Raw genomic sequence first — 25,761 nt, 5'->3', positions numbered from 1 at the left:
AATGAACTCATAACATGCCTGAAACTAACTCATTAGCTTTGACCTCCATTAAGATATCGGACTTGAAATAAATCCATGCGTATAATTTAAGCAAACATTCTGTGCATAGTTAAATAACGTATATATATATATATATTATTCGAAAATCGTAAGATCTTCAGGCACTCCTTTGGCAACCTTCACTCATTTAAGCCTGGCAAACATAAATAATCGATGTGAAAATAAACATAAACCCTCTTGCCATAATTCAGATCGAATGGATACATTGTATAATCTGGCGAGCTCGACAAGGCTGATGAATGCTCGTAAATTCACGAAAATCCACTTGCACAAATGTAATCAACATTTCGTTCGAATCCGTAACGGATAATAATTTAAATGTACTTGAAAGCTGATGGCAAGTCGATTGCTTATATAACAAAATAGCCTGAGGCAATACCTGGAACAGGAATCGGCAAATCGGAAAATCAAAGGTCAGAATCGACAACTACAAAAGATTTTCGCTGGAAAATGCCGACCCAAAAAAAAAAAAAATCTAAAGAAACGAAACGCAAAACGCGTGGCAGCAACTTGTTGGTGAATATTTAATTGGTGTTGTTGCTGTTTGTGTATCTATGTGTATCTATGTATCTATAAGATACAACAAGAATTTTGTACTATTTGGGGCCTGCTGTCTGCCGTCTGCTGTCTGATATTTGGGTATTTGGGGGTTTGTCTATTTGGGACCTGTTGCCGCCTTTTGATGTTGATTAATTGCAAATGCTGTTGATTGATTTTTATTGCAAATATTGATAAAAAGTTTTGTATTAATTAACGTGAAAAACACGCGTTTTGTGTTAATTGGAAAATGGTTATTGAAACTAAACAGAACCAAAGCCAAGTGAGCGTACAAAACAAACAAATATACACGAAGGCAACATCAGCAGCAGCAGCAGCAGCTACTAGAAGTAGCTATAGATACAGATACAGATACAGATACAGATACAGATACAGATACCGATATAGCAACAACAAACAAACAAACAGACCGTGAGATACAAGATACAACTTGCATTTTGTGGAGCGTACAAATTAACGCAGCCGAAAATTAAAAGTTTCGAAACAACAATAACAACATCGGCCATGGACATCAGCAGTAGCTATATCTATATCTACATATGTACCTGTATCTGTATCTGTATCTGTATCTGTATCTGTATCTGTATCTGTATCTGCATTTGTATCTGTATCTGTAGCTGTACCTGCGCCTGTTGCTGTATATGGAATTTGATTTATGCTCAACTTTGATATTTACCGCCTAATAAACAAAAAATTAACGCAAACGCAGAAACAACAACAACAAACAACAACTATTGTACATAAGTATCTGCATTTGTTGCTCCTACTGCTGCTGCTGCTGTTGTATCTGTATCTATTTGTGTGGCTAAGCCGCCGCCGCCTGCAATTTTCGCTTTGATTTTGTGCCACTCGCCAAGCGCCTCCGACTGACATGCGTGCGTCTGTCAGAGCGGCAATTAAACAACATCACCAAAGTGCCACAGGCAAACGCCAGTGCTACACAGTTCGCATGGGAGACCAAAGAGATCGTCAGTTCGAGCGATAGATCTCTAGGTCTTCAGATCGTGAGATCTGTGACGACTTAGCGCCGGGACATGCGCGTTGAAATGTGTTGCGTTAATATTTGGTGTTTGTTTGGGCGTCCAGGCCAAAACTCATCGAGAGGTTTGCCACGGTGGCAGCCCACCGACGTTGCTGATGATGCCACACACACACACACACCGACGCAAGCACACACACACAGTGGCTGCCACAGGTGAGTCGAGCGTGTTGTCGAATAGTCACGTGCTAATTACAAAATTATTGAGAAATTTAAGTAAGGCAACTATTTGAAATTCAATTAATTACTTGTAAATATTTCGGTGCGATAAGCGATTGTTCGATAAAATCTTTAGCAGCTCATGTCTCGATAAATTATCGATTGCCTTTCGTTTTACTGTTAGCTTTCAGAATAAAATATGCAGCTACCGACGATCGGTCGCTTCCTCTTAATTGTTTTTTAAATTGTTATAAAATTTGCGAATTTAATTTTAATGTCTATTGATCTTTTTTATCGTTAACAATCAAATGGGCTATACTACAGTGGGTATATGTAAATATATATTTATTTATTTATTTTCACTTATGTTAATTATTCATACTTTACATTTTAATATTTATACTGGCCAATTTGCTTAAGCTTGTTCCATATGCAAAGTATTTAAGTGAATGCAAATGCCATCAGGCTTAAACAATTCGAGCTCTTCGAACTTCTGGCGGATATTATTATCTGAGCGACCTCTGTATTAATGTTATTGCAGCCTGATTTGACATATATTTATTTATATTTAAGACAAAAAAATAGATGTGTGTTCCATCGTTTAGTTAAGGTAATTAGTCAACTGAAGTGGCCAAAGGGCAGATCACTCAGCGTAGCTTGTCGGCGCGCCTTGAAGTTGGGCACATTTATGTGTGTGCCAGGACGCAGGAGCCAGCACTCGTCTACGACGCCTCAGAGTCTCTGCGAAGTCGATTGAACTCTGTGGCCTGAAGCTTGCAACAGTCATAAATCAATTGGCCGAGTGGCAGTTGATGTTGCTGTGGCAGTGGCAGTGGCAGTGGCATTGCCGCAGTTGTTGGCCACTCAATTGGCATGGCTAATGCGATGGCAACTCATAAATTTATTAATTTTTAATTAAACCTACAATGATTTGTAATTCCACAGCCAGGGACAACAGCAGCAGCAGCAGCGCTTCAGCCATTTATGGAGCTGCAACAGGCTGCGGCAACTGCGGCAACTGTGGCAACTGGTCAATGAAGCTGCTGCTGCTGCTGCTGCTGCAGCCCGGAAACAACTCATTATCCTAATTAAAACGTGCGCCATGCGCGCCCGTTGCCATATATGTCCAATGCACGCGATCTGGCAATGAGGCGAAGCTGCGACTGCGCATGCGAAATTAGACGCACGACGCACAGTGGGGCCAACACCTAGAAAATAGATTGCCCTCTGTGTATAAATTGTAGAGGAAACTAAAAATATAAAGGGACTATCTGGCCTCATAGAGCTTATATGCATATTTACTTGATCAGGACGACGTTCTGAGTCGATCTAGGACATATCCGTTTGTTCCTCTATCCATTTGTCAATCTGTCTGTGTTTCTATGTGAAACCCACGACACCTGAGTCCATCTAGGACATGTTCGTCTGTCTGTCCGTGTGAAACGCATCTCGGAAACTAGAAGACTGGAGACATGGTTTCTTAAGCACAACTGAGAAATAAGAAGATCGCCAATCTCGATACCTGTCTCTATTCTCAACAAAATTGTAAAACGCTTCAGATCCCTTCGCACTATTTGCCCACTGTGCGACGCGAACAACGAACGACGCCTCGTCTGCCATTCATACGCACCGTGGGCACAGATTGGCACATGGAATTGGTATTGGTATTGGTATTGGAATTGGAGCCGTGAGCCATTCCATTCACCGGCCAACAGTCAGCCAGTTAGCCAGTTGTCCGCAACGGTCGTTCATTGTCATGCGTTGCATTACAAGATGCCAGCTGGCAACATGACCACATTGCTGCAACAGGCGGAGTTGCAGCAACAGCAGCAACAATTGCCTAGAAGAGCGTCGTCGCATTGTTGCGGCAACATTGCGGCTGCTCAAGCATGTTGCATACTGATCAATCAGCGGCATCTTTAGGCTCGTCTCACCAACCCCCTCTACTGCCCCCCTCCCCCTGGTGGCCAATAGTCGAACATGAATGACTTTAACCATTTTTGGTCTACAGTTAAATGCTGTGTGTGTGCAACATCTGCAACATTGGCAACGCAATTGCATTCATAATGAGCCACTCGAGTTGCAGCTATGAACGCTATGAATGAACGCGGCAGCGAGTTTATAAATTGTGCTGAAAAGTTTATAAATTATTTTCAATGTCAAACATGCGCTTATAAATAAACAACAACAACAACAACAGCAACAGCAAAAGCAACAGCAACAGCTTTTGCAGATTTTTCGCCAACTATAAATAGCAAAAAAGAAAAAAAAAAACAGAGAACATCGCCTAGACTCGCAGCCACATAAGTATCCTCAATCTATGCACCACCAACAGCAACCGCCAACCACCAACCATCAACAACAACAACAGCCACAAGAGCAACAACAACAACAATTTAAACAAACAAACAAACTGCGTGCAATTTTTGCAAATTGAATTTCAGTTGTGGTTTGTACTTAATTTGGCAATCGTTGCAATAATTTTGTTTACAATTTACGACTAACGCGTTGTATGCGTAGCCAGATATTCCCAAGATTTTCCTAGTCTTTCTTTTCCACTTTTTTTTTTTTGCATAGCCTGAACCCATTCAAATGTGAGTAAGGGTAGACCTGTTTTGAGCATGTGTATGTAACAGACAAAACTAGGTATCTGGTTAAGGTATATACTATATACTCGACTCCGTTTGAAAGGAAAATAATTCTATATGAATGCATATATTGTATCTATTATTATTATTATTTGTATGGTAGGTTCTCGTGTAGTAGAATATGTTTTCTTGCTAAACTCCACCTCCGATCGCAACTATATTGAACAGTTCTTCTCTTTTTGGTACTACAATCAAGTTATGCCAGAATGCGTTTATCAGAAGGAAAGGCTGAAGAAAGTAGAAAGGCAAGTACACAAATAACTTTAAGGTTTTGCAACGACACTCCAACCAGGGTATACAGGGTATCTACCAGTCGTGCACAGCCGATTGAAGCACTGCTACCTGTCTTTGTTCTAGCCAACACTCGCTTCTGCTTTTTGTGGTTACGCTCCGGCCAGAGAATTTATGGCGACAAGGTGACAGATTCTCAACCGATTTTATCATCTTGGCAACAGGCAATTGGCAACATTGTTTTCACATCTCTCTCTCTCTCTCTCTCTCTTGTTCTCTCTGTGTCTCAAATCGATCTGTTCGCCAATTTAATGGATATGCTTTGAGATTTGTTTGGATTCGTGCGAGTTTAGCATTTTATGTGCATAGATGCATGCCTCATGTTCATATATATATGGCACTAAAGATACGGGATCTATTGCATATGTTCAGAAGGTGCCAGGCCTCTATTCATGTATGCGTGCTGCGTCTATAACTTACTTTATGGACTGCAAACTTTGCGCCATGACAGATAATTGCAACTACTTCCTGGATATTGGGGTCTGGAATGTGCTTGAAATCGCAAAAACTTCTACGAAACCAACCCTCAAAGCGGGATGACCTCAAGAAGTGAACTCGCAAAGGTAAAGGTTCGCTATACATGTTGAGAACATGCCTTATACTGCTTTTGCTTTTTTAAATATTGCAACTTTGGCGGGCAACTTATATATGGCAACAATATATATATTTGTTAATTGGTCAGTAAAACGATCTAAATTCATATTAAGTAAAAAATTGTATTTGAAAAACACGAATTTATGAAAACAAATATAAAAACGCACATTAATATTTGCATTTGCACAGTATTTAACATTTTACAATGGCCTTTGCAGCACTGCGCAAAAAGACACTCACATTAATTAATCCAATTACAGCATTTACAATAACGGTGCGTACTGCATTTTCACAATATTTTAAAATAGTTTTAATAGGCACATCAATGTACACATTTACAATATCATTTTTAACACTGCAATAGGAAATCTATCATATTATTCAATCAACTCATTTACAACACGGGACAAATACAATAGAATGTACTACACTGTTCAATAAGATACCCATATTAACAGGACTTAGCATTAACACGCACATCAATATACGCATTTACAACACTTAACATTAGCATTGGCATTTGCAACACTGCGCAATGCATTTTCACATATTTCTCAAAATACATATATGAAAATGAACTTAAAACGCACTGAAACGATTTTACAGCCATGTGGCTGCAATCGATTAAAGCGTATTTATTTCAGTTTGCCTGGCCAGAGGGCAATTAAATTAATAAACTCAAAGAAACGAGAACAGAAAATAATATCGACAATAAATATTGAGCAACATTGATGTAAGTGGCGATTATTGCGCCATTTGAAAGAACTGATTGTGCGGTTACTTCGGGAATAGTAGAGTATAGTATAATATTGAATATATAGTAGATATATAGATATATATATATAGTTAGTATTTACAGGGACTGCAGGCATGTTTACGCTTGTGCGAAGACAATGTAAATTAATGTGCTGTGTACTGGAGTTTGTATAAACAACATTGCAACATTTACGGCCACATTGAGGGGGTGATCATGATGCTGATGTTGATGATGTGGCAGGCGCAGCTACTTAGCGCCACGCCTACAAATATTTATGAAATCATAAAATTTGATGTTTCCTCTGTGGCACTTGACACTGATGTGGCAGCCCCCTTGTCCGCCGACTTGCCACCAATTGCCATGTCGACACACAAGTGTCGAGTCAGTTGCAGTTGCAGTAGCAGTGTTAATGATGATTTTGATGTGCAGCTAACGGATTGGCCACAGCCCCACAGCCCCCCCTTACCATACCCTTACTGTCTACCAAAAGAAGAAGCAGAAGTGAAGCTATCCTGAGCCCATTCAATGGGCGATTACATAAAGTGCTGTCTGCTGTCTTGTATTCGATTTGTTTGTTTTATGCACGATTTGTTGTTGTTGCCTTAACAATTGCCGTAAATAAATAGTGGCGAGTACGTGAGCTGCCCTCAGATCAAAGGCCTATCAATTAGCACCCGTTTCGATTATGTTGCATGCTGCACTCTCAGACCCAGAAACCATTTGCCGCCAATTCACACCCAATTAGTAATAAATTTGAATGTTGCATGCTGCAATTGCTGAATCTCGAACCGAATCCGTATCCGAATCATTCTATCTGTATTCGAATCTGCACTGGCATCGCCGCGAATACACTGTGAGAAAAACTCGCGTGACTTGGTATTTCAACTAGAAGTTATGTTTGTTTAATATAAAAATTTATTCTGCAAAAAAAATTTGCATATTTATTATAATCAATTTTAAATGGATAACTGCCCGCTGTGCTGAAAATACTGCAAGCCTTCGATATTTTCATAAACTATATGCGCGCTATATTTGTTCGCTTCTCAAAATTTGCAACTACTTAGAATGATTAGAAGAATGCAATTATTGGGACTAGTATTTATAAATAATTCATTTGATTTGAAACCCCATTGAAGAAATCAAAGCTATTCTTATAGAAACAAGCTTTTACCGAAAAGTTGTATTTCTTTTTAGCTGTGTGAATTATTCCTTTAATTGAATAGTTTTTAATCTGGCATCGATTTCGCTAAGTGTACATGTAACTGCACTCCATTAGGACTAACAGTTATGGCGGCCATTAAATTTTATCGATGGCGCTACACGGCAAACGATTTGATTTGTAACCACTTGAGCTGGGGCCGCAGCTGAAATCTGAAATCCACCTTTGATATTTTCACACATAACAACTCGAGCTGGAGCAACTGGAGAAGTTGAGGGACTTGCGCTGCCGAAATAAAACTTAATTGCAATTGACTTTTAATGCCCATGCGGGCTGCTGCCCGCTGTGTTAATTTGAATTCAAACTGTTTCCATAAGTGTATTGGCCACATGGCGGCCACTTCCAACTCGAAAAAGACTTCAACTTGGACTTGAACTAGGAGCAGCAACCACCCGCGGGCCGCGGCTGGCCAGCCGATGCAGCCCCTCAGTCAGTCGAACAATTGCCAAGTGGCGCTAATAAAACGCATGCACTTTTTATTTTTCTTATCTATATATATATATATATGGTATATTGATATTGTTATGGGCCATATCGTTTGGGGTATTGGGTTACGCGATAGGCTAAAAACGCATAAATCAACGCATTACATGCATTGTCCGGCATTGTGCAGCTCTAATGGCCGTTTGGGCATAAACAAACAAAACCGTTTCAGACAGAACAATGACAACAACAACAACAACATGTAGAGGGCACATCAGCAGGCAGCGTGTAGCATCAAATTACACTAAGATCTGAGCTGGCCCGCAGACCAGGCTAACAAAACGTTTTTTTTTTTTTTTCCAGCCAGGATCAGCTTTCACAAAACGCAACTTAGACATTGAGTCCCCAGTTGCAGTTGCAGTTGCACTCGCCGTCAGTCAGTCAATCAGTCAATCAGTCAGCCAGTCAGTCAGTCAGTCAGTCAGTCATTGAGCAACACAATAATAACGTTTTAATTGAATAAAAGTCGAACAACAATCGAGCCAGTCGAGCAACAATTGCTTAGCCTTCCTTCTCATGTGGAAACCCGTAGAGTAACTCTCTGCCCCCTCAGCTCTCCGCCAGCAAGTGGCCACATTGACAATTGCCTCGTACTCAGCTGCCCCTGTGCCTGTTCCTGTCTCTGCCCCAGTCCCTATCCCTGTGCTGCTCCTTGCTGCAGTCTTGCGGCTACTTTGGTTCTTTTGTGACGGGTTTGAGCCTTGTTTTTCTTTTCTTTTTTTTTTCTTCTCAATGTTTTCCTCTTTTCTTTTATTTATTTTTTTTGTGTTTTCTTTTTTGATATACCTCTGACTGTCACCTTTCCATCAAAGTGGCAGTGAAAGGCGCACTCAATGATGTCCACGTGCCAGGCGCATTGTTTGCCAACTTTTTGTTTTGCTCCTGCTCCGGTAATTGATTAGCCGACTGATATTACAGGCCCAGATACATTTGTGGACATTCGCTGTGCCCGAGAACAAAGCGCAAAATGGAACTTAGACTTCAATTTGGTTCCATTGATGCAGTCCGGCAGGTGGAAGTATTTCCAGATATCAATGTCTACAGCTGCGCAGCTGTTAAATGCGATTCTTAATATTGTTTTTATTGGGAATTTAAGGGGCCATACTTTTTTAAGTATTATTTAATTGTAACATTTTAATGAGAATGCCAAGTATTAAATTTAGTATATTTTGTGTTGTGCGATTGACTTACAGTCTGAACAACTTATCCCTAAAACAACCTAAGACTCAATTAAAACAAACTTTATTTTTTGACTATCTTTTAAAATTTTGGTCAGTGAGCATTTATTTTCACTTTCTACTTTTAAGGCCGGTCGGATGCTAAACAAAAAACCTTCACGATTTGTTCACACTTGCAGGTGGATTGTCCAAAATCACGTGACTTTAAGTAGAGTTCAAGTATCTATACTTGGTCAATTAATAAGTTTGTTTACCAGCAGAAAATATTTAAACTCCTTTCCGCAATATAGCTATGCATTTCCTATAGCCCATTCCCACCAATGGCTGCAGCACCTCCTGTGAGTCGCATTCTGCTTGGAACCCGCTTGACTGAGAGATCCTTGTCGCTTGCCTCATCTCTCTCGTGCTCTGGCCTGGCCAATTATCGCCCGCTCCCGCTGCGTTGGCTGTGGGAGAGCGCAACGAAAAGGATCACGAGGCGCAGGATCATTGTCCTGCTGTGCGCCAGACAACTGTGTCAAGCCGTCAAGCAGTTTTCGCAGTGCTACATTTTCCCTTTTTTCCCAATCGCTTTTCCATTTTGCTTGTCCGTTTTTTTTTTTTTGCCTTGAGCACTTGCCCATTGGCCTGCCAAGGATTTTATAAATGACACACGCGTCCGGGACGCACTTGATAAATGAAGCTGCCACACGATAATGGATTCTTTTAGTTGCCGCTGTTGTTGCAACAGTTGTTGTTGCTTTTGGCAGTGAAAGTAGCGCCGGCGCTTCGATCCGTGTGGGCCAGCCGGGCTGAGCAAATTTTGATGGTAAGTGCAGATAGGCCAGGAGTACGAAAAAAAAAAATGTTTAATGAGAATTTCGTATGGACTGCACTGTGATTAGGCCTCAATTTCTGGTGGTCCAATACCACGTAAGGGCTTGAGATAAGCAACAAAAAGGTGTCCTACTCTCGTTTGCCCGACTAGCATATATCCTGTAACTTAAATTATTTTTATCATTATTAAAATGCACTGACCAGCTATCGATATATATCGATTTACGTTCATTGACTGCGGAGTCGATAGTTATCAGTACTATCAAATAAGCATGATTAGAGCTTAGTAAACATTTGGAGTGTCTAGCTTGTAAAAACTGCAAAACATACTTAAAATTTACAGGCAAGCTCTCGATCTATATCGATTTCCATTAATTTGCTTGGACAGGGGAACTTATCAGTGTTGTGAAATAAGCCTAATGCGAGCTTGGCAACGGTTGCTTGATTTGGCGAGTGTTTCTCCAAATATAAATATATTTTACAGCAATTGGAAAACATATTAATACAAATAGGCATTAATACAAATAGTGCATTACTTCGCAGATTGCACAACTGCAATATACCCCTTAATTCTTCACATTTTCAATTGAATGTAGGGTATCAAAAAGGAATACACCATGCGAAGGGTAATTAAATGCCATTAAATGCTGTGAGACAGAAGAACGAAGACAGAAGACGCAGCAGATACCGAAGACAGCAGGCAAAGTATCTGTTTATCTGCTGAATGCAGTGAGAGTGGAGTCGCACACACACACACACACGCAAACACACACACCCAGAGGCAACCAGAGACAGACACACACAAGCACAGAAACACAGAAACATAACAAGTTGAAAAGAATAAGCAGCAGCAACAAAACGAGGAGGAGCAGACAGACCAACACACACACACACACACACACATGCACACATGTTAAGACACACACACACACATTAACCCTCACACACTCGTACACACACACACTCTTGTGCCCAGGGCGTCTACGTGTTGGCTGCGATTAACATACAAAAGGATCTCTCGCGCAGTTTTGGAGCCGCCTTCTACGAGTTCTTCTTCTTGCTGGTGTGTGCGCGCTCATCCGCCAATCGGCATGAATCACCCCGCCGCCAGCCGCCAGCCGCAGTCAACATTGTGCAGCACACGGCGGCGCAGCCAACGCGTCGACATTCTTCGGGCGCAGCAGCGGCTTTTTCTTTTTCTTTCTTTCATTTTTAGTTGATTTTTTTTTTTTTCTTTGCCTTGCCTCTATTTTTTGGGCAGGCATCTCTTCCGGTTTGGTTCTCTGAGCATAGATTTGTCTCGGAAACATGATGCGCGCTTGCAAAGCAGGGCGACAGACGGCGTCAAGTGCGCCGCGCAGGACAATGGGCAATGTGCAACGTGCAGCGTGCAACGTGCAACGGCTACTTAAGCAGCAGTTGGCGCCAGTTTCCAAGCCAGAAAAGGAAAAGGAAAATCGAAACAGTACCAAAGCCAGAATGTCTGGCAACGCTTAAGTTACCAGACGTCGCGACCATTAGCGACGCCAGTGGACAGTGGACACGGGACAAGGGACAGGGTATAGTCAGCTTTGCAGACAAAGAAATAGCACGCCGAAGATTAAATACGAGAAGCATTATTAAACTACAAATATTGGAAAAACCTAGAAGTTTTTAAAGCATTAAGTTATATATCGACCGATATTGCCTATGGAGACATATGATATAGTACTGCGATTATTTTTAGACTTTGTGTGGATGTTGGAAATATAGTAAAAGTTTGTTCAAGATATCAACATGTGAAGATATAGTACTTAACTTTGGAGTGATCTTTCCTAAAGCAGCACATGATATGCTCTTCCGATTTGGTCGATTCCGACAATTGTACCCTTTAGATTGCCCTTTGGATTTGAGTTCCCTTTGCTAGGACTTGAGCCCAATATTATAAATTACGTTGAAATAATTAAAATTTTATCATAACTCAGTTAAGTGTAGAACTTAAATAATATCAAGATTGACAAAATAATAATAATGTTCAGTTTTATTAGGCTTTTCTTTAACTATTTGCCAAATCAGGAGCTGAACTCCCTCAGGGAGCAAATAGAACAGCCCCTTCAGAGCATTAGGACTGTGTCATCCAAACAAATTTTATTCAATGATGAATTATTATAATTAGAATGAGTTCACATCCTGATTTGACCTTGTTTCCTTTAATTACAAAATGATACACAATATTTTGTGGTCCTTCTAGTTTTTTCTAATGCAATTGAAAATCATAATAATATTAATTCACTAAGCGCTATCCAACACTGGCAACCATTCAGTGGCCACAGTTTGCCAAAGACAAAAAAAAAGAAAGAAATAAAAGCAAAGCAGAATTCAAGGCAGTGACAAGGGCGAAGGCGGAGGCGGCTCCACCTACTCAGGGCCAAGTTAGCCAGCGTCGTTTTGGCTGGCTTGCAGCACTTGCTGGCTGGTCAGCAACAGCAAGAAGAAGAACAGCGAGAGGAACAACAAGATCTGCTGCAGCTCTCTCTGGGCAACCTTTTTGTGGCAGTCACTTTGGCTGCCTCGGGGCCGTCCGGGTGTGTGTCAAGTCATCTCCACAAACGGCCAAAAAGGCAGTTGAAATGCATTTAACTGTTTGCCTTGGTATTGGTACACAACGTTCCGCCGTCCCGCTGTCCCGCTGTCCGGCTGTCCCTAGCATCTGTCTAACTGTGTGCAAGTGCGAAAGAGCTGGCGAGTGTCATTCTTGCGGGCCAACGTTTCGGCCCTTCTTCTTTTTACCTCTTGCCAACCAATAAAATTATACTAATTCTTGACTTTTTGATTTCATTTTGTGTGCTGTTGTTAAGGATTTCTTTACCTAAATACACTCAGGTGAGTCTGTGTGTGTGTGTGTGATTGCGGGTGTGTATGTGTGTGTATGTTAACAGACACTCTAAAAAATAAGCATGGGCTCTCGCTCGCACCTCACGATCACGATCTGACTGGGCCCTGGCTGGCTGGCAACCAGCCCCAGGAATGCGTGCGCCGCGCAACACGAGACAGTTTGGTTTTATACTTGGCTCATTGCGCGCGTGCAACTCCCCGAGCAAAGAGTATTGTTTTTTTTTTTATTTATATTATTTTCGATTTTAGTTGTATATTTTTAATATACATCAATTCTTTATTCGATGCCCACCTGTGCCCGACCGATTGAAGCACACGCAATTGGGTCGCAGTTCGTTTAATAGCCCCACACTTAGGCAGAGTAAGTAGCCCGACAAGCTTAAGCTTAAGCTAAAGTATAATAATATTATTAAGAAATAATTCGATCGTTTGTGAGCAAGGCTGGCACGGCTTCAGCTCAAGCTGATTAACATACCCAGCACTTTTTTCAAGGCAGCTCAAGCTAAATAAATATAAAATATATTTCAAGAAATGATCAAATCTCGTGCATCATATCTTATTTACAATACGTATATATATATATATATATATATGTATATATATATGTAAATATATTGTTGCTTAGAATTCATTTGTTAAATATAGTCGTTAATCAAAACGATATAGAAGCCATTAGTTGTCTGATTTTAATATATTATACTTATAATTATATAAAAAGCAAAAAAAATGCTGTGGCGATATTTCCAATTCATAAATAAACAAACAAATGTTTATCAAATAAAATATTTACTTTTTCTTCAATAAAAACTTAATTATATTTAATATTCAAAATTTTAATATAATATAATATAATCAAAATAATTAAAAACTTTGAACTCTTATAAGCATTGTGAACAGTGGGGACATTAATTTAGGAGCACAAAAAGTATGATTTGGATTAAACAAATTAAAATTTAATATTTACATTTTTTTATGTTTTATTTATTTCTCATATATTTGCTAATATATGCTTATTTTTTTATTGCTCGTACTCGCCAATTCAGGCAAAGTATAAAACCAATTCCCAGATTGCTTTAATTCGAAATAATTTAACAAATTTGAATTTAAAATTTTCACGGCACACTTTTTACTTATATTAGCTTCTTTTTTAATATATTTTATTTTGTAGACTTATAATCTTGCAGCTTTTATTTATTGCTCGTTCTCGTAAATTGGTGCTTTATTAAATACAAAATATTTTAATCAGTTTTGCTCTTAATTTAAGAAAATATTTTCAAAAATAGATGAGACTAATATTTATTGTGCAAAATAAGTATACAATAATATAATATATATGATTAAATATATATTTATAAATAGATACAAAATAATTTTCTCAAATCATAAACTTTAACAAATTATTGAAAATTTAGCTAAGCTTTTAATATCAAGCTTTTTATACGCCTGACTTCAAAAATCATTTGCTTTTAATATACAGAAACTTTTCCAATATCTTTGTCGCTTCGAAAAAGTTCTAAAAGTGTCCATTTTCTTATATGCAATCCTCAAGAAAAGCTCAATTCACGCATGAGCCAAAACTGCGCTCAGAGCATAGAGACGCCGTTTGACTCAATTAGTCTGTGCGTGCATATGTGTGTGTGTGCATGTGTGTGTGTGTGCGTGTGCATGTGTGCTTACGCTCAACTGCTGAGAGTGAATGAGCGTCTCTGTCGAAAGCAAAAACTGACGACGCGCTGGCTGCCAGTGGCAAATGGAACTTCAGACGAGATGGATGCGTGATCATCATCAAACTAATGATGATCATCAACAACAGTTAAGCTTGCAGAGAGGGAGCGACTGAGAGAGAGAGAGACAGAGAGCGAGAGGGCGAGGGAGAGAGATAGTGAGTTTCTGAGAGCTGAGAGCGCTCGTTTCCACTCAGACGCAACGACGACGCTGTCAACGATGAGAGCCGAATGCGTTCGGCTCGCTTTGCTTGGCGTTCGTGCGCGTTTTACCTGTAATCAGGTAGAGGTAGACAGAGAGGCGTTAGTTGTTCCACAGCGCTGATCGAGTCGAAAACAATATTTGCTGGCCCGTTGCCCGACGCCCAAAAGCCAAATGAAAAAGTGTGCCCAACAGTTTTTGGCGTAAAGCAAAAATAAATAACTAACTACAACAAAAAACGGCTCCAAAATTAATTTGTTGTGCGTGTGTGTATCTGTGTGTGCGTGTGTGTTTGTGTGTGCGTGTGTGTGTGTGTCTGTGCGCATTTAGCTGGAATGTCAGACTGACAAGTTGTAAAGGGAAACCCTGAAATACAAAAGCAGCAAAAAAGCAGAAGCTCAATAAATATAAAATCAATTTAAAGCAAAGCAAACAAACAAAAGATACAGCCGCAAAGTTTGAGATACAGATAAAAGAGCTCTATGTGAAGTGCGCGCGTATTTGCATAGCCAACAACAACAACAACAAAGACAACAACAACAACAACAACGGCAACAACAACAACGGCAGCAACAACAACGTAAAGAAATCGTCGAAATTAAACGTTTCGTGCGACTCCGTTTGCATTTTTATTTTGGCATTTGGTTTGTTGTCACTTGGAAAATATGTGGATTACTGTGCCGTCAGCAGAAACTCCAACAATAACTACAAAAACGGCAACAACAACGGCAACAACAGCAGCAACAACAGCAACAACGACAACACGAGCGCGCTGCAAAGGCGAGCGCGTGAACAAATCGCAAATTGAATGTAAAGTTTGAACAACAAGAACAACAAACAAGACAGTGCCAATGCTTAAAGTATCTGACAGATACGTAATTCCTGTGTCATGTGTCCTGACAACAACAACAATAAAAGCAACAGCAACAACGACAACTGCAACAACAGCATTTACACACAATCAGTGCCAGCGGCTGCGCCTGCGCCTGGAATGCGGCAATAAAATTGTTAACAAGAATTTCATCTATTTCATTTACAATTATCGCAAGCGAAAAAACGCAGCGACCAAACTGAGATTTAACGCATTTATTATCACATATTTACAAAGACCGTGATTTCATTTTTTTTTCCTTCGTGTACCCCGGCCCGTTGTGCAACACGCGGCTGCACGGTAGCCGCTTGCCACTTAAAACAGCTGTAAATTGTGCAAATATATCTAAGGCAGAGTGAGAGATAGAGAGAGAGAGTGCGAGGGAGAGGTAGAAAGAAACCAAAGCAACAACCGCTGAGATAAGCGCACAGCCCGGAAAACCGACGATATAAATGTAAATGTCATAAATTCATCAAAGCACGTTTACTGAGGGCCCTGCGAGAGCCAATCCATCAAAATACGCGGCTTACAAATTAATAACTAAAGAAATAAAGTGTAAAGTAAAAAAGTATAACGATATATAACTCTACACATACAAGTCTAGATCCCGAGATACGACAACATAGGAAACTATATAAGACTGAGGTGAGTTCTCTGTTCCCATCCGCTGCGACGGAGTGAGTGTGTATCTGCGTGTGTGTGTGTATGTGTGTTTGTGTGTGTACTGCAACAATCAGCCCACAGCCCCCGCCTGAAAGGCTCAATTCTCGCTAAGCTTATGTAAATTGTTCCCTGTGAGAACCTCACACAAAGACAAACCAAGCAAGCAGGTCGCATCGCTGAAAACTAAAATGCTCGACTAACAGATACTCTGCAGCCTTTTCCACGCTCAGCAGTTATTCCTTGACCCACAGAAATCCATCCTTCAATAACTTCGATGCTTACAGTCCGATCTTGCTTAAATGTTTACGACTTAAAGACGACGCACAAGGCTTTACATTCCGTAATAATTTGTGTTCCTTGGGAATATGGGGATATAAGCATAAGCTATATATACTCTACGATAAGCCACAAATAATGTTTAAAAACTGGGGAAGTTGTCAGGAAAGGAATATTAATTCCTTTTGACTTCCTTTTGATGCAGATCAAGGATGTATATTTTAAGGGTTCGGAGATGATTTCTACTGCCTGTTACATGCACTTGCCCAAAACCCTTAGACACTTCTACTCACTTTCAATGGGTACAGGGTATACAGGGTATAAGCATATGCCCAACAAGAATTACACAGCCCCCGACACTTAACCCCTGCCAATATGCATAGTCAGTGGTTAGAATTTCACGTGTTACCATTTCAGAGTTTCATTTGATATTGGTAAATGTGAAAATGAGTTGGGCTTAATTTCTGTTTTATTTTATGGGGGCATTTTACATAACTTTACAAAGGGTCAAATGCGGAATGCAGTGCAATAAATAAACTCAATAAATGCTCGTGTGTGTAGGATACTTAATTTTTTATTAAATTGAATTATAAGTATTCGTCAGCTGCACAATACTGAAATGTGTTGAATATTATATATCTGTTTTAAATTTTAAATGTTTTATTACAACTTCTGGGGCAAGCTGAAGTAATGCGAATTATTTGGGCATATAAAGATTGAGCTCCAATGATTAAGTTGTTGTATCTTTATGATTGACTGATCATCTTTGTAAAGGACTGTTTTCTTCTACCAGACGAATATATTTCGTTGCGTTTGTGTTTATTTTTATATTCAACTATATACATACTTATAAGCCTAACTAAATATTTTACAAATTATATTTGTTACAAATGCAAATGCATAATTTTGCATGTTCCCCAAATTCGATTCTGATTAAAAAGTCAAAAATCATCTTAAGCTTTAATATAAACCAAGAATTGGTTAAATTAAAGTTAGTTCTTCCTGCTCAACTTATATCCTTAATATGGGAAATGAAAGCCATTAGCATGGGACTCAATTATTTGTTAACTGTTTGCATCTTAACAAATTCTGTTATATATCGTACTCACCTAAAGCTGAGATTGCAAACGCCTTGTATTCTCTTCGAAGCTTTAACTAGTTGAGAATTGCAAGCGCCAGGTGACGCAAATATGCATACATTTTCTTTGTGTTTTACACTTCTCGTCTATCTCTTGTACTTTTCTTTATTTACACCAACTCTTCGGTCGAAGGGGCGTGATATGCACCTGGTACATGGAAATAATTTAGTTGAAATCCCGCAACTCGCTTCGATCAAAATATTTTCACGCATTCGATTGCGTGAATAGCTCTCAAAATATATCATAATCGTGAAAGAGGAGCGCAGGGGGATTCCGGGAATGAACATTGTTGGCTGACAATAAAGTACCGTTGGCCCGCTCTCGAGTGTGTCGGCAATGGCACAAAGGCCACAAAGGATGTCGATGTCAATGTCCTGGCCCATAAATAACAAACTACATAATATGAATTGTATGCGTATTAAATGCCTCAACTAGTGCCATTGTATCTAAGCATCTTTGTGCAACCAACTAACTGTGAGAGCGTGCTGTGTGCCCTTCTCTCAGGTGTGTGTGTGTGTGTGTGTGTGAACATATTGTGCTAACTGTGTGTGTGTGTGTGTGCGTGTGACACACATCGTTAGGTTCTACTATGTCATCTATTGCCCAATCGAAATGAAAACTTGCAACGAAAATATGTGTCAATTTGCGCAAGAAATTTGCGTTTGCGTTTTGCGTTAACCCAAAAGAAATAAATGAAATTTGAACTTTTCCCAAAGCTTGCGGTTTTGTTTAGCCATAAGGTTGAGACTCGAAGTTCTGAATCAACGCACGCTCGGAAATTCCCGCATTGCATTCAGTTCTCGGCCGCAAAGGGGAAACCCCCGAGTCCAGGTAGTCCTGCGGCTAGCGAACCAAGCGAACCCAAAATTCTGGGAACATATACGAAAAAAAAAAAGCAACAAACAACAAATTATGTAAAAATTCATAAAGCAATTGATAAACAATAGATAAAAATCCAATAACCAATGCATAATTATGAAAATTTTCATTCAACCTCCTACCCCAGACTCTGAGGGTAACAAAATTTTCATTTAGTTTTTATCTAAGGCGTTAGATCTGAAAAGGAAAAACCCCCGTCGCTGGCCGAGGCACCCCCCAGCGTGTGCCAACCAAATTCTTGTTCTTGTTCTTGTTCTCTTTTCATTTATAACGAAATCTGAAATTCCTTTGCGCCTAGCGCCTGGTCATATAACAAAATTTTTAGTTCTTTTTAGTACTAGATAAGATTTTAATCTTTATGTGAAAAACAACATGTAATTTGTTGTGCCACGGAACGGTGTGCGTGTGTGCGTGTCTGTGCGTGTGTGTGCGGCACGTAGACCTGCTTAAGGTGCCTGCTACGGACTCATCTTGAGATAGAATCTCACAAATTTATTGCCTATAACCGAAAACCGAAATCTATATAGAATACTTTTAATAATTTTCATAAATTTTCCAAGATAAAAGCAGTTTGATTTTTTCTTCAACTTTTTGGAAAATGCCGCCTGTATATAAATCAAAGGCCGATAAGTTCGTTTGTCTCACACGACAAAAAAAAAAAAAACAAAAAAACTTGAGAAATGAGAAATGACGAAAAATTATGACGGCCCCGTTTGCTTCTCTAATTTCCCCTGCCCAGCCCCCCTGCACCCGCCCACCTCACCCCATCCCGCTCACTTAACATATTATTGAACCCACTTTCTGTAGTTGTCCGTGTGTGCATGTGTGTGTGGTTGTGTGTGTGCGTATGTGTGTCTACATGTATTTGATTTGTATTGAATTTCTAAGCGTAGACACAAATCGCTGCTGCATACCACAGATCGTGTGTCAGCGCGCCGAAAAGGTGCAATGTCCGCGGTTGCAACACCACGAAATAAAAAAAAAATGTGAAAAAATCACTCAAATTGAGCACAGAGCTGAGCTGTGTGGGTTGGCTGGGCGGCGGGAGGAGTGTTAGCTTGGGCCCAGCCAATGAGCCACAGCTCATTTTCGTAGCTTCTGCTTGCTTACTTTGCGGCAGGACGCACCTTTCGCCGGCCATAAAACTTGGCTTAAGGAAGCTGCCGCTGCTGCTGCTGCTGCTGCTGCGCTACCTGGCCGAAGCGCTCAATGCGCTCTCACGCTCAAAAACGCACTCACGCGTCGCGTCGAGAGCGCGCTAACAACGCAGCCGCAAACGCATTTGCCTTGCTGTGTGTCGCGTGTGTGCGTGTGTGTGTGTGTTGTGCTCAGTCTCTATGGTTGTCCCGCTCTGACACAGGCCTTGCGCGAGCATGCGCGCTCATTGAGCGCAGCCAAACAGCTGCGCGCGCTCTCTCAGCCACTATGCTCTCTCTTTGAGTGGCAAGCATATGAGCGTTTTTACGCCATGCTCTGTGAACCGCGCAGTCAACGTGTGCGTCGACGCCGGCGTCGGCGTCGTTTTAACCCTATCGACAAATGCTTAACAATTTCCTATGTTTTTGTATCGTTTCAGAGTTGCAAGCGACCATGCGCGCATGGCTTCTACTCCTCGCAGTGCTGGCGACTTTTCAAACGATCGTTCAAGTTGCTAGCACCGAGGATATATCAACGAGATTTATCGCAGCGATAGCGCCAACAACAGCAACAAAGGCCATAATAAATAGTAATATAACTAAAACAACAAAAACAACAACAACTACGACAGCATTAGCAAAAGCATTTAAGCCATTTAACGAGTTACTACTCAGCAACAACAACAACAACAACAACAACTACAGCAGTGATAGTGATATTAACAACAACAAGAAAAACAACAAAAACAAAAGCAAGCATAGCAAAAGTGCCGCCTCGAAACAGTTTAACGAAGTGCATAAAACAAGAACAGACCAATTAGAAAATTCCAAAAATTCCAAAAATAAGCATAATAAACAGCATAAGCATAAACAATTAACTAATCATAATACAACAACACCAGCAACAACAACAATGGCCAAAAAGGAGCTGCAACAACAAAAACAACAACAGCAACAAACCGCCATTGCGAACGTGTTTGCCCTCAGCCCCGCCTCGAAGCCCGCCCCCAGCTTCAGCACCAGCTCCAGTTCCAGCTCCAGCTCCAGCTATATTCCGGATTCGAGCAATACGAATACGGACAGCGTTTTGGGTGAATTCGAAATGCCGGGCATTGCGGACGCGATCATCGCCGAGGACGAACCGGCCACATATAGCAGCAAGGAGATAATCAAGGACAAAGTGAAACCGGATCCATCCACTCTAGTCGAAATCGAAAACAGTCTCCTGTCGCTGTTCAATATGAAGAGGCCGCCAAAAATCGACAGATCCAAAATCATAATACCGGAGGCAATGAAGAAGCTCTATGCCCAAATTATGGGACACGAAATTGATTCCGTGAATATACCCAGACCGGGCCTATTAACTAAATCAGCGAACACTGTGAGAAGTTTTACACATAAAGGTGAGTTGTGCACATCATCTAGATAAGGGGGGATTATTAGATAGTTAGATAAAATCGTTTAGTTGAAGAAAAGCGTACACTCTGATTAAAGTTTATTCAGTCTTTATTCAAGCGCATCAAAATAAATATTAACAATTCAATGTTTTTTTGATCTTTTATCAATTTAAGTTTTCAATTCCTCGAAATCTAGAAATGATCTTGCATATTTATCACTTAACTTAAATAATGGAAAGTGTGATGGCACAGTAAAATATTGTTAGATATTTTAGTTAAGCTTATCCCAAAGTTCAAATCTATGTCTTAATCTAAGTCTTGTATTCAAAGGAAAAACTAGTTAGAGATTTCTCAGAACAGTTTGCGAGCCCAAGATTCGGGAATGTGCCAAACATGAATCAGATTCTATTATTAACCTTGAATTGATTAACCTTAGCAACAAATATTCAAAAGTAACCTCAAGAGCCAATCCTAAAAGCAGATTTTTAGATCTAACCCTAAAAACGAACAAAACGAAAGACAAGCCCTAAAAAGTACTTCTAAACTGTCTAAAAATTGTCTTTGAATACTTTCCCCATCAACAAATTCTTAAGTCTTTGAAGATAACACTTTATATGTTCTTAAAGATGGTAAAGTTCTAGAAGAAAAATTAAATTACATATTTTCTTCTATTACCGAAATGCAATAATTAGAAACTGGAACTAATATAAAACTGAACTCTAGATTTCCGTGTAACAGACTTAAAAAGAAAACGAAAATTTAATTTTAGAAAATTGAGTGATTCAAGGATATTTTTAAGAATTTCTCAACAAATTCCAGAAATGAATATATTCCAGTTTAACATTCTCCCGTTTTAATATTAGAAAACTAGTAAAATCTTTACAAGGGGGAACAATGTAAAACTCAAACTGTTAGTTAAATGTCTGTAACTGTTTTTGCACCTGCTTGCAGCCGTGTAGCAGTTGCAACATTTGCACTGCCTCTTTGCTGAGAGACTCTATGCAATGCGTTTGAGCAACGCGTACTTTCCAGCTAGCAAAACGCGAATGAAGAGCACGACAGGATTTTCCCCTGAAATTGTGGTTCATCTAAGCGATTTGCATACCTGGGCGCATCTCGAAGATGCAGCGATATATTTTTGGGCATCATTCACGCAAGAGCTGTGGAAATCACGCGGAAATTCCGCAGCATTCAAATGAAAGGTCGCCAGGCGAAAGGGACATGCGCCGTGTCCCTTTTACCTGAGACGTCGTTCACTCTTAACCCAAATGTGACCTTGAAATTTTTCTACGGAATTACACCCGGAACGTTTAGCGCATGCGCCAAATGGCTTTTATATTGTGTTTGTAAAAATAACAATTATTATTAAAGCGTATTTCGCATTATTTTCCACAGGATTAGAGGGATGAACAATAAAGCAGTTAGGCCCAGATAGCACACAGATACACACACGCACACACACCCACACACACACACACTCACACAGATAGTTGGCTGATCAGGTAGCACTGCCAAGTGTCTAAAGCCAAGTGTCTAAGCCGAGCAGCGCATTCGAGTTCGTCTCGGTCTCTGTCTTTTTCTCTGTGTCCGTCTCGATCTCGGTTTTGGTCCTCGCGGCTTCGTTTTCCTGCTGCGGCTCAGAGAGAATTTACGACTTGTCTCTTTGTTCGTGGTACTTGAGTTTTCTTCTTCTATTTTTCCATTTTCCGTTTTTTTTGTTGTTGTTGTTGCTGGTCTCTTGGTGGTTGCTGATTCAAATTAAGATTTTGTGCCGAGCCACCTTTGCGCACCTTGCACCTTGCGTGGCCAGCCGCTGCGGATCGTATCCTGCGTGTGGGTGGGTCAGGTCTTTTGCACAGGCGCCAGTCGTAAAAGTCGGCTCGACAAAAGTGACCGAAGCGACCGCCCCGGGCAACTGGAACGTGTGATTTTCGGCTCGCTGCTGCTTCTTCTTCATTTGATACCCTTGCAGAGGGTATTTGAGATTTGTCATGGAATGTGTAACTCTCAGAGAGAGAGGGAATATTTGAGATTTGTGATATATATGAGATATTCTCTCATTTTAAGGAACTGGTAGGACCTAATCATTAGATCATACGTGAATAGCCGTCTGAAAGTTAAGTTATTGTTGAAAAGGCTTTTTCTTTTTTAAGATATCATGAACAATCTTTGTATTCAAGAGTTTTACTAAGCTGCTTACAAATGAACATAGTTTTTGTATAGATATAATCATATTCAGATTATCTAAATCTATTCAGAACGAATCGATAGAAATTAGATGTACTTAAAGATAACTGAAGCAAACTCTCCAAATACGAACTTTTCAATTCCCCTCGCTTGTCAGCCAAGTCGTAAGCCACATAGGTTAAAAGTTTAATAAAACTTCAAGTTGTTATTATTTATATTTTGTCTAATTGTATGTGTTGCAGATAGTAAAATCGACGATAGATTTCCACATCATCATCGGTTTCGGCTGCACTTCGATGTGAAGAGCATACCCGCCGAGGAGAAGCTGAAGGCCGCCGAGCTGCAGCTGACGCGCGAGGCGCTCAGCGTTAGCCAAACGGTGTACCGGACCCGCTACCAGGTGCTCGTCTACGATATCACCCGGGTGGGCGTGCGGGGCCACAGGGAGCCCAGCTATTTGCTGCTGGATACGAAGACAGTGCGTCTGAATAGCACCGAAACGGTGAGTCTGGACGTGCAACCTGCCGTGGATCGGTGGCTGGCTACACCGCAAAAGAACTACGGCCTGCTGGTGGAGGTGCGGACGATGCGCTCCCTCAAGCCGGCGCCGCATCATCATGTGCGCTTACGCCGCAGCGCGGACGAGGCGCACGAGGATTGGCAGCACAAGCAGCCGCTGCTCTTCACCTATACGGACGATGGCCGGCACAAGTCGCGTTCCATACGCGACGTCAGCGGGCGGGAGGGGGGCGGCAATGGTGGCGGCGGTCGCAATCGTAGGCATCAGCGACGCTCGAGACGCAAAAATAATGAAGATAATTGCCGACGGCATTCGCTGTACGTGGACTTCCAGGATGTTGGCTGGAGCGATTGGATTGTGGCGCCGCCGGGCTATGATGCATATTATTGCCATGGCAAGTGCCAGTTCCCGCTGGCCGATCATCTCAATTCCACAAACCATGCGGTTGTGCAAACCTTAGTCAATAATCTCAATCCAGGGAAGGTACCAAAGGCGTGCTGTGTGCCCACACAGCTTGAGGGCATCTCGATGCTCTATCTCAATGACCAAAGGACAGTTGTGCTCAAGAACTATCAGGATATGACAGTTGTCGGCTGTGGTTGTCGATAAGGACACACCCACACAGACAGACACTGAGAGAAAAAGAGAGAGCGAGAGAGAGCGAGAGAGAGAGAGAGAGCATCAAATGCTGTTTGGTTCCAAGCCGTCAATGCTTTAAACACAACGCAAACAAAATGGACTGAATATTTGAATTTTAAGTGTAAATCGTAGACTTTAATTGTATGTAGAGCGAAATGCAGCCACGCCCACCCAAACTACCCCACCATCCTCCCCCGCCAGCAGCAGCAGCAGCAGCGCCCGACAAGCAGCAGCCGCCGCGCCTCTGTCACTTTCCACAGCCAGGCTTTGGAAATGTTGCACAGAGTCCAACGTGTTGAGACGCCGCGCGACCAACCAACTGTAAATAGCCGCAACCACGCCGCCCATATACCACCCCCTCCCAATACTACCCCGCCCCATAATTTGTCGCCTCCTGCAGCCATAGTAGCAGTCAACAAAATGCCATAGACCGCACTTTGAGATACTTTTGTATCTTGCAGCTCGCACTGCTGAATTGAACAAATTGTATAAAAGCTAATGCTAAGCTATAAATATATATGAATATATGAAAACCGGGTGAAAAGCGTGCAGCTTTGCCCAACAACCTAATTGTTAATAACTAATGAAAATCAAATAAAAACAAAAACAACTGTAAAAACGAATCAAGAAATAAATCAAACGCTAAAAAGAACTTGAAATTATGTAGAGACCAGCTACAAAAATATATTATATAAATATATATATATACATATGTATATATATATACATATACACTATATATATACTGCGTATGTAACTCTCTTGTATATGTACTAAACTTAAATACTTATCCTACACCCTACACACAACACACACACACTTACATACATGCAAACACACCTAGCTACACACACACATATACATATCGACGCGACGGTATTCAAAAAACTTCGTTCCCCAAAACTAAACTGTAAACTGTATAAAGCAAACTTCTTAACTAAACAAAGGAAAACCTAAAGTTAAACTACAACTAAAACCTAATTTAAATTCTAAAGAAATCAAAAATAAATAAATAATATAAAATTATCGTTTATTGTTATGCGTTTTAAGCTAAACTCGAATAAAATAACCGTATGTTAAATATATGACTAAATTAATGTAAATGTAGCAGTTAGTGTTAAACGTTAAGCAGCGCAGCATGTTGAAAAGTAATTAGTGAGCAATTATAAAAAAAATGAAAAAAAAAAACAAACATATATATATAAAAATATGAACTCGAAAAGCAAATATCGAAACGTAATTGCGCCCTGAAGTTGCAGAGCGCGCCATGTATTTTGTAATTTTCTTATAAATTTTATTATTTTATTTATTTAAAACAAAACAACAACAAAAAACCAATATATTTGATGAATGATGAGCATTTGCTGATGATGATAACGATGAAGATGATCGTGATGGTGATCATGATGATGAAAGTTGAAAAAATATAAAAGAAAAAATTTTATTAAAAAA

General features: G+C 40.4%; 1 protein-coding gene across 2 annotated transcripts in view; it reads left to right on the top strand.

Moving 5' to 3' along the window:
* The window catches only part of dpp (decapentaplegic morphogen), a 44,050-nt gene extending 18,549 nt beyond the window's left edge, over positions 1-25,501 (top strand). The window contains exons 1-3 of one of the 2 annotated variants that reach the window (XM_002051935.4): positions 14,450-16,118; positions 20,007-20,969; positions 23,393-25,501. In XM_002051935.4, coding sequence (XP_002051971.2) covers positions 20,021-20,969; positions 23,393-24,279 — 1,836 coding nt within the window. In that variant the 5' untranslated portion in view covers positions 14,450-16,118; positions 20,007-20,020 and the 3' untranslated portion in view covers positions 24,280-25,501. Of the gene's footprint in view, positions 1-14,449; positions 16,119-20,006; positions 20,970-23,392 lie in introns of those variants that run through there. The other variant, XM_015172816.3, reaches the window with a different exon arrangement.
* Positions 25,502-25,761: the final 260 nt, after the last annotated feature.

This window comes from Drosophila virilis, chromosome 4, assembly GCF_030788295.1.
Source record: "Drosophila virilis strain 15010-1051.87 chromosome 4, Dvir_AGI_RSII-ME, whole genome shotgun sequence".
Lineage (NCBI taxonomy): Eukaryota > Metazoa > Arthropoda > Insecta > Diptera > Drosophilidae > Drosophila > Drosophila virilis.
Note: the sequence above shows the minus strand (reverse complement) of the source record. Positions and strands in the feature narration are given on the sequence as shown.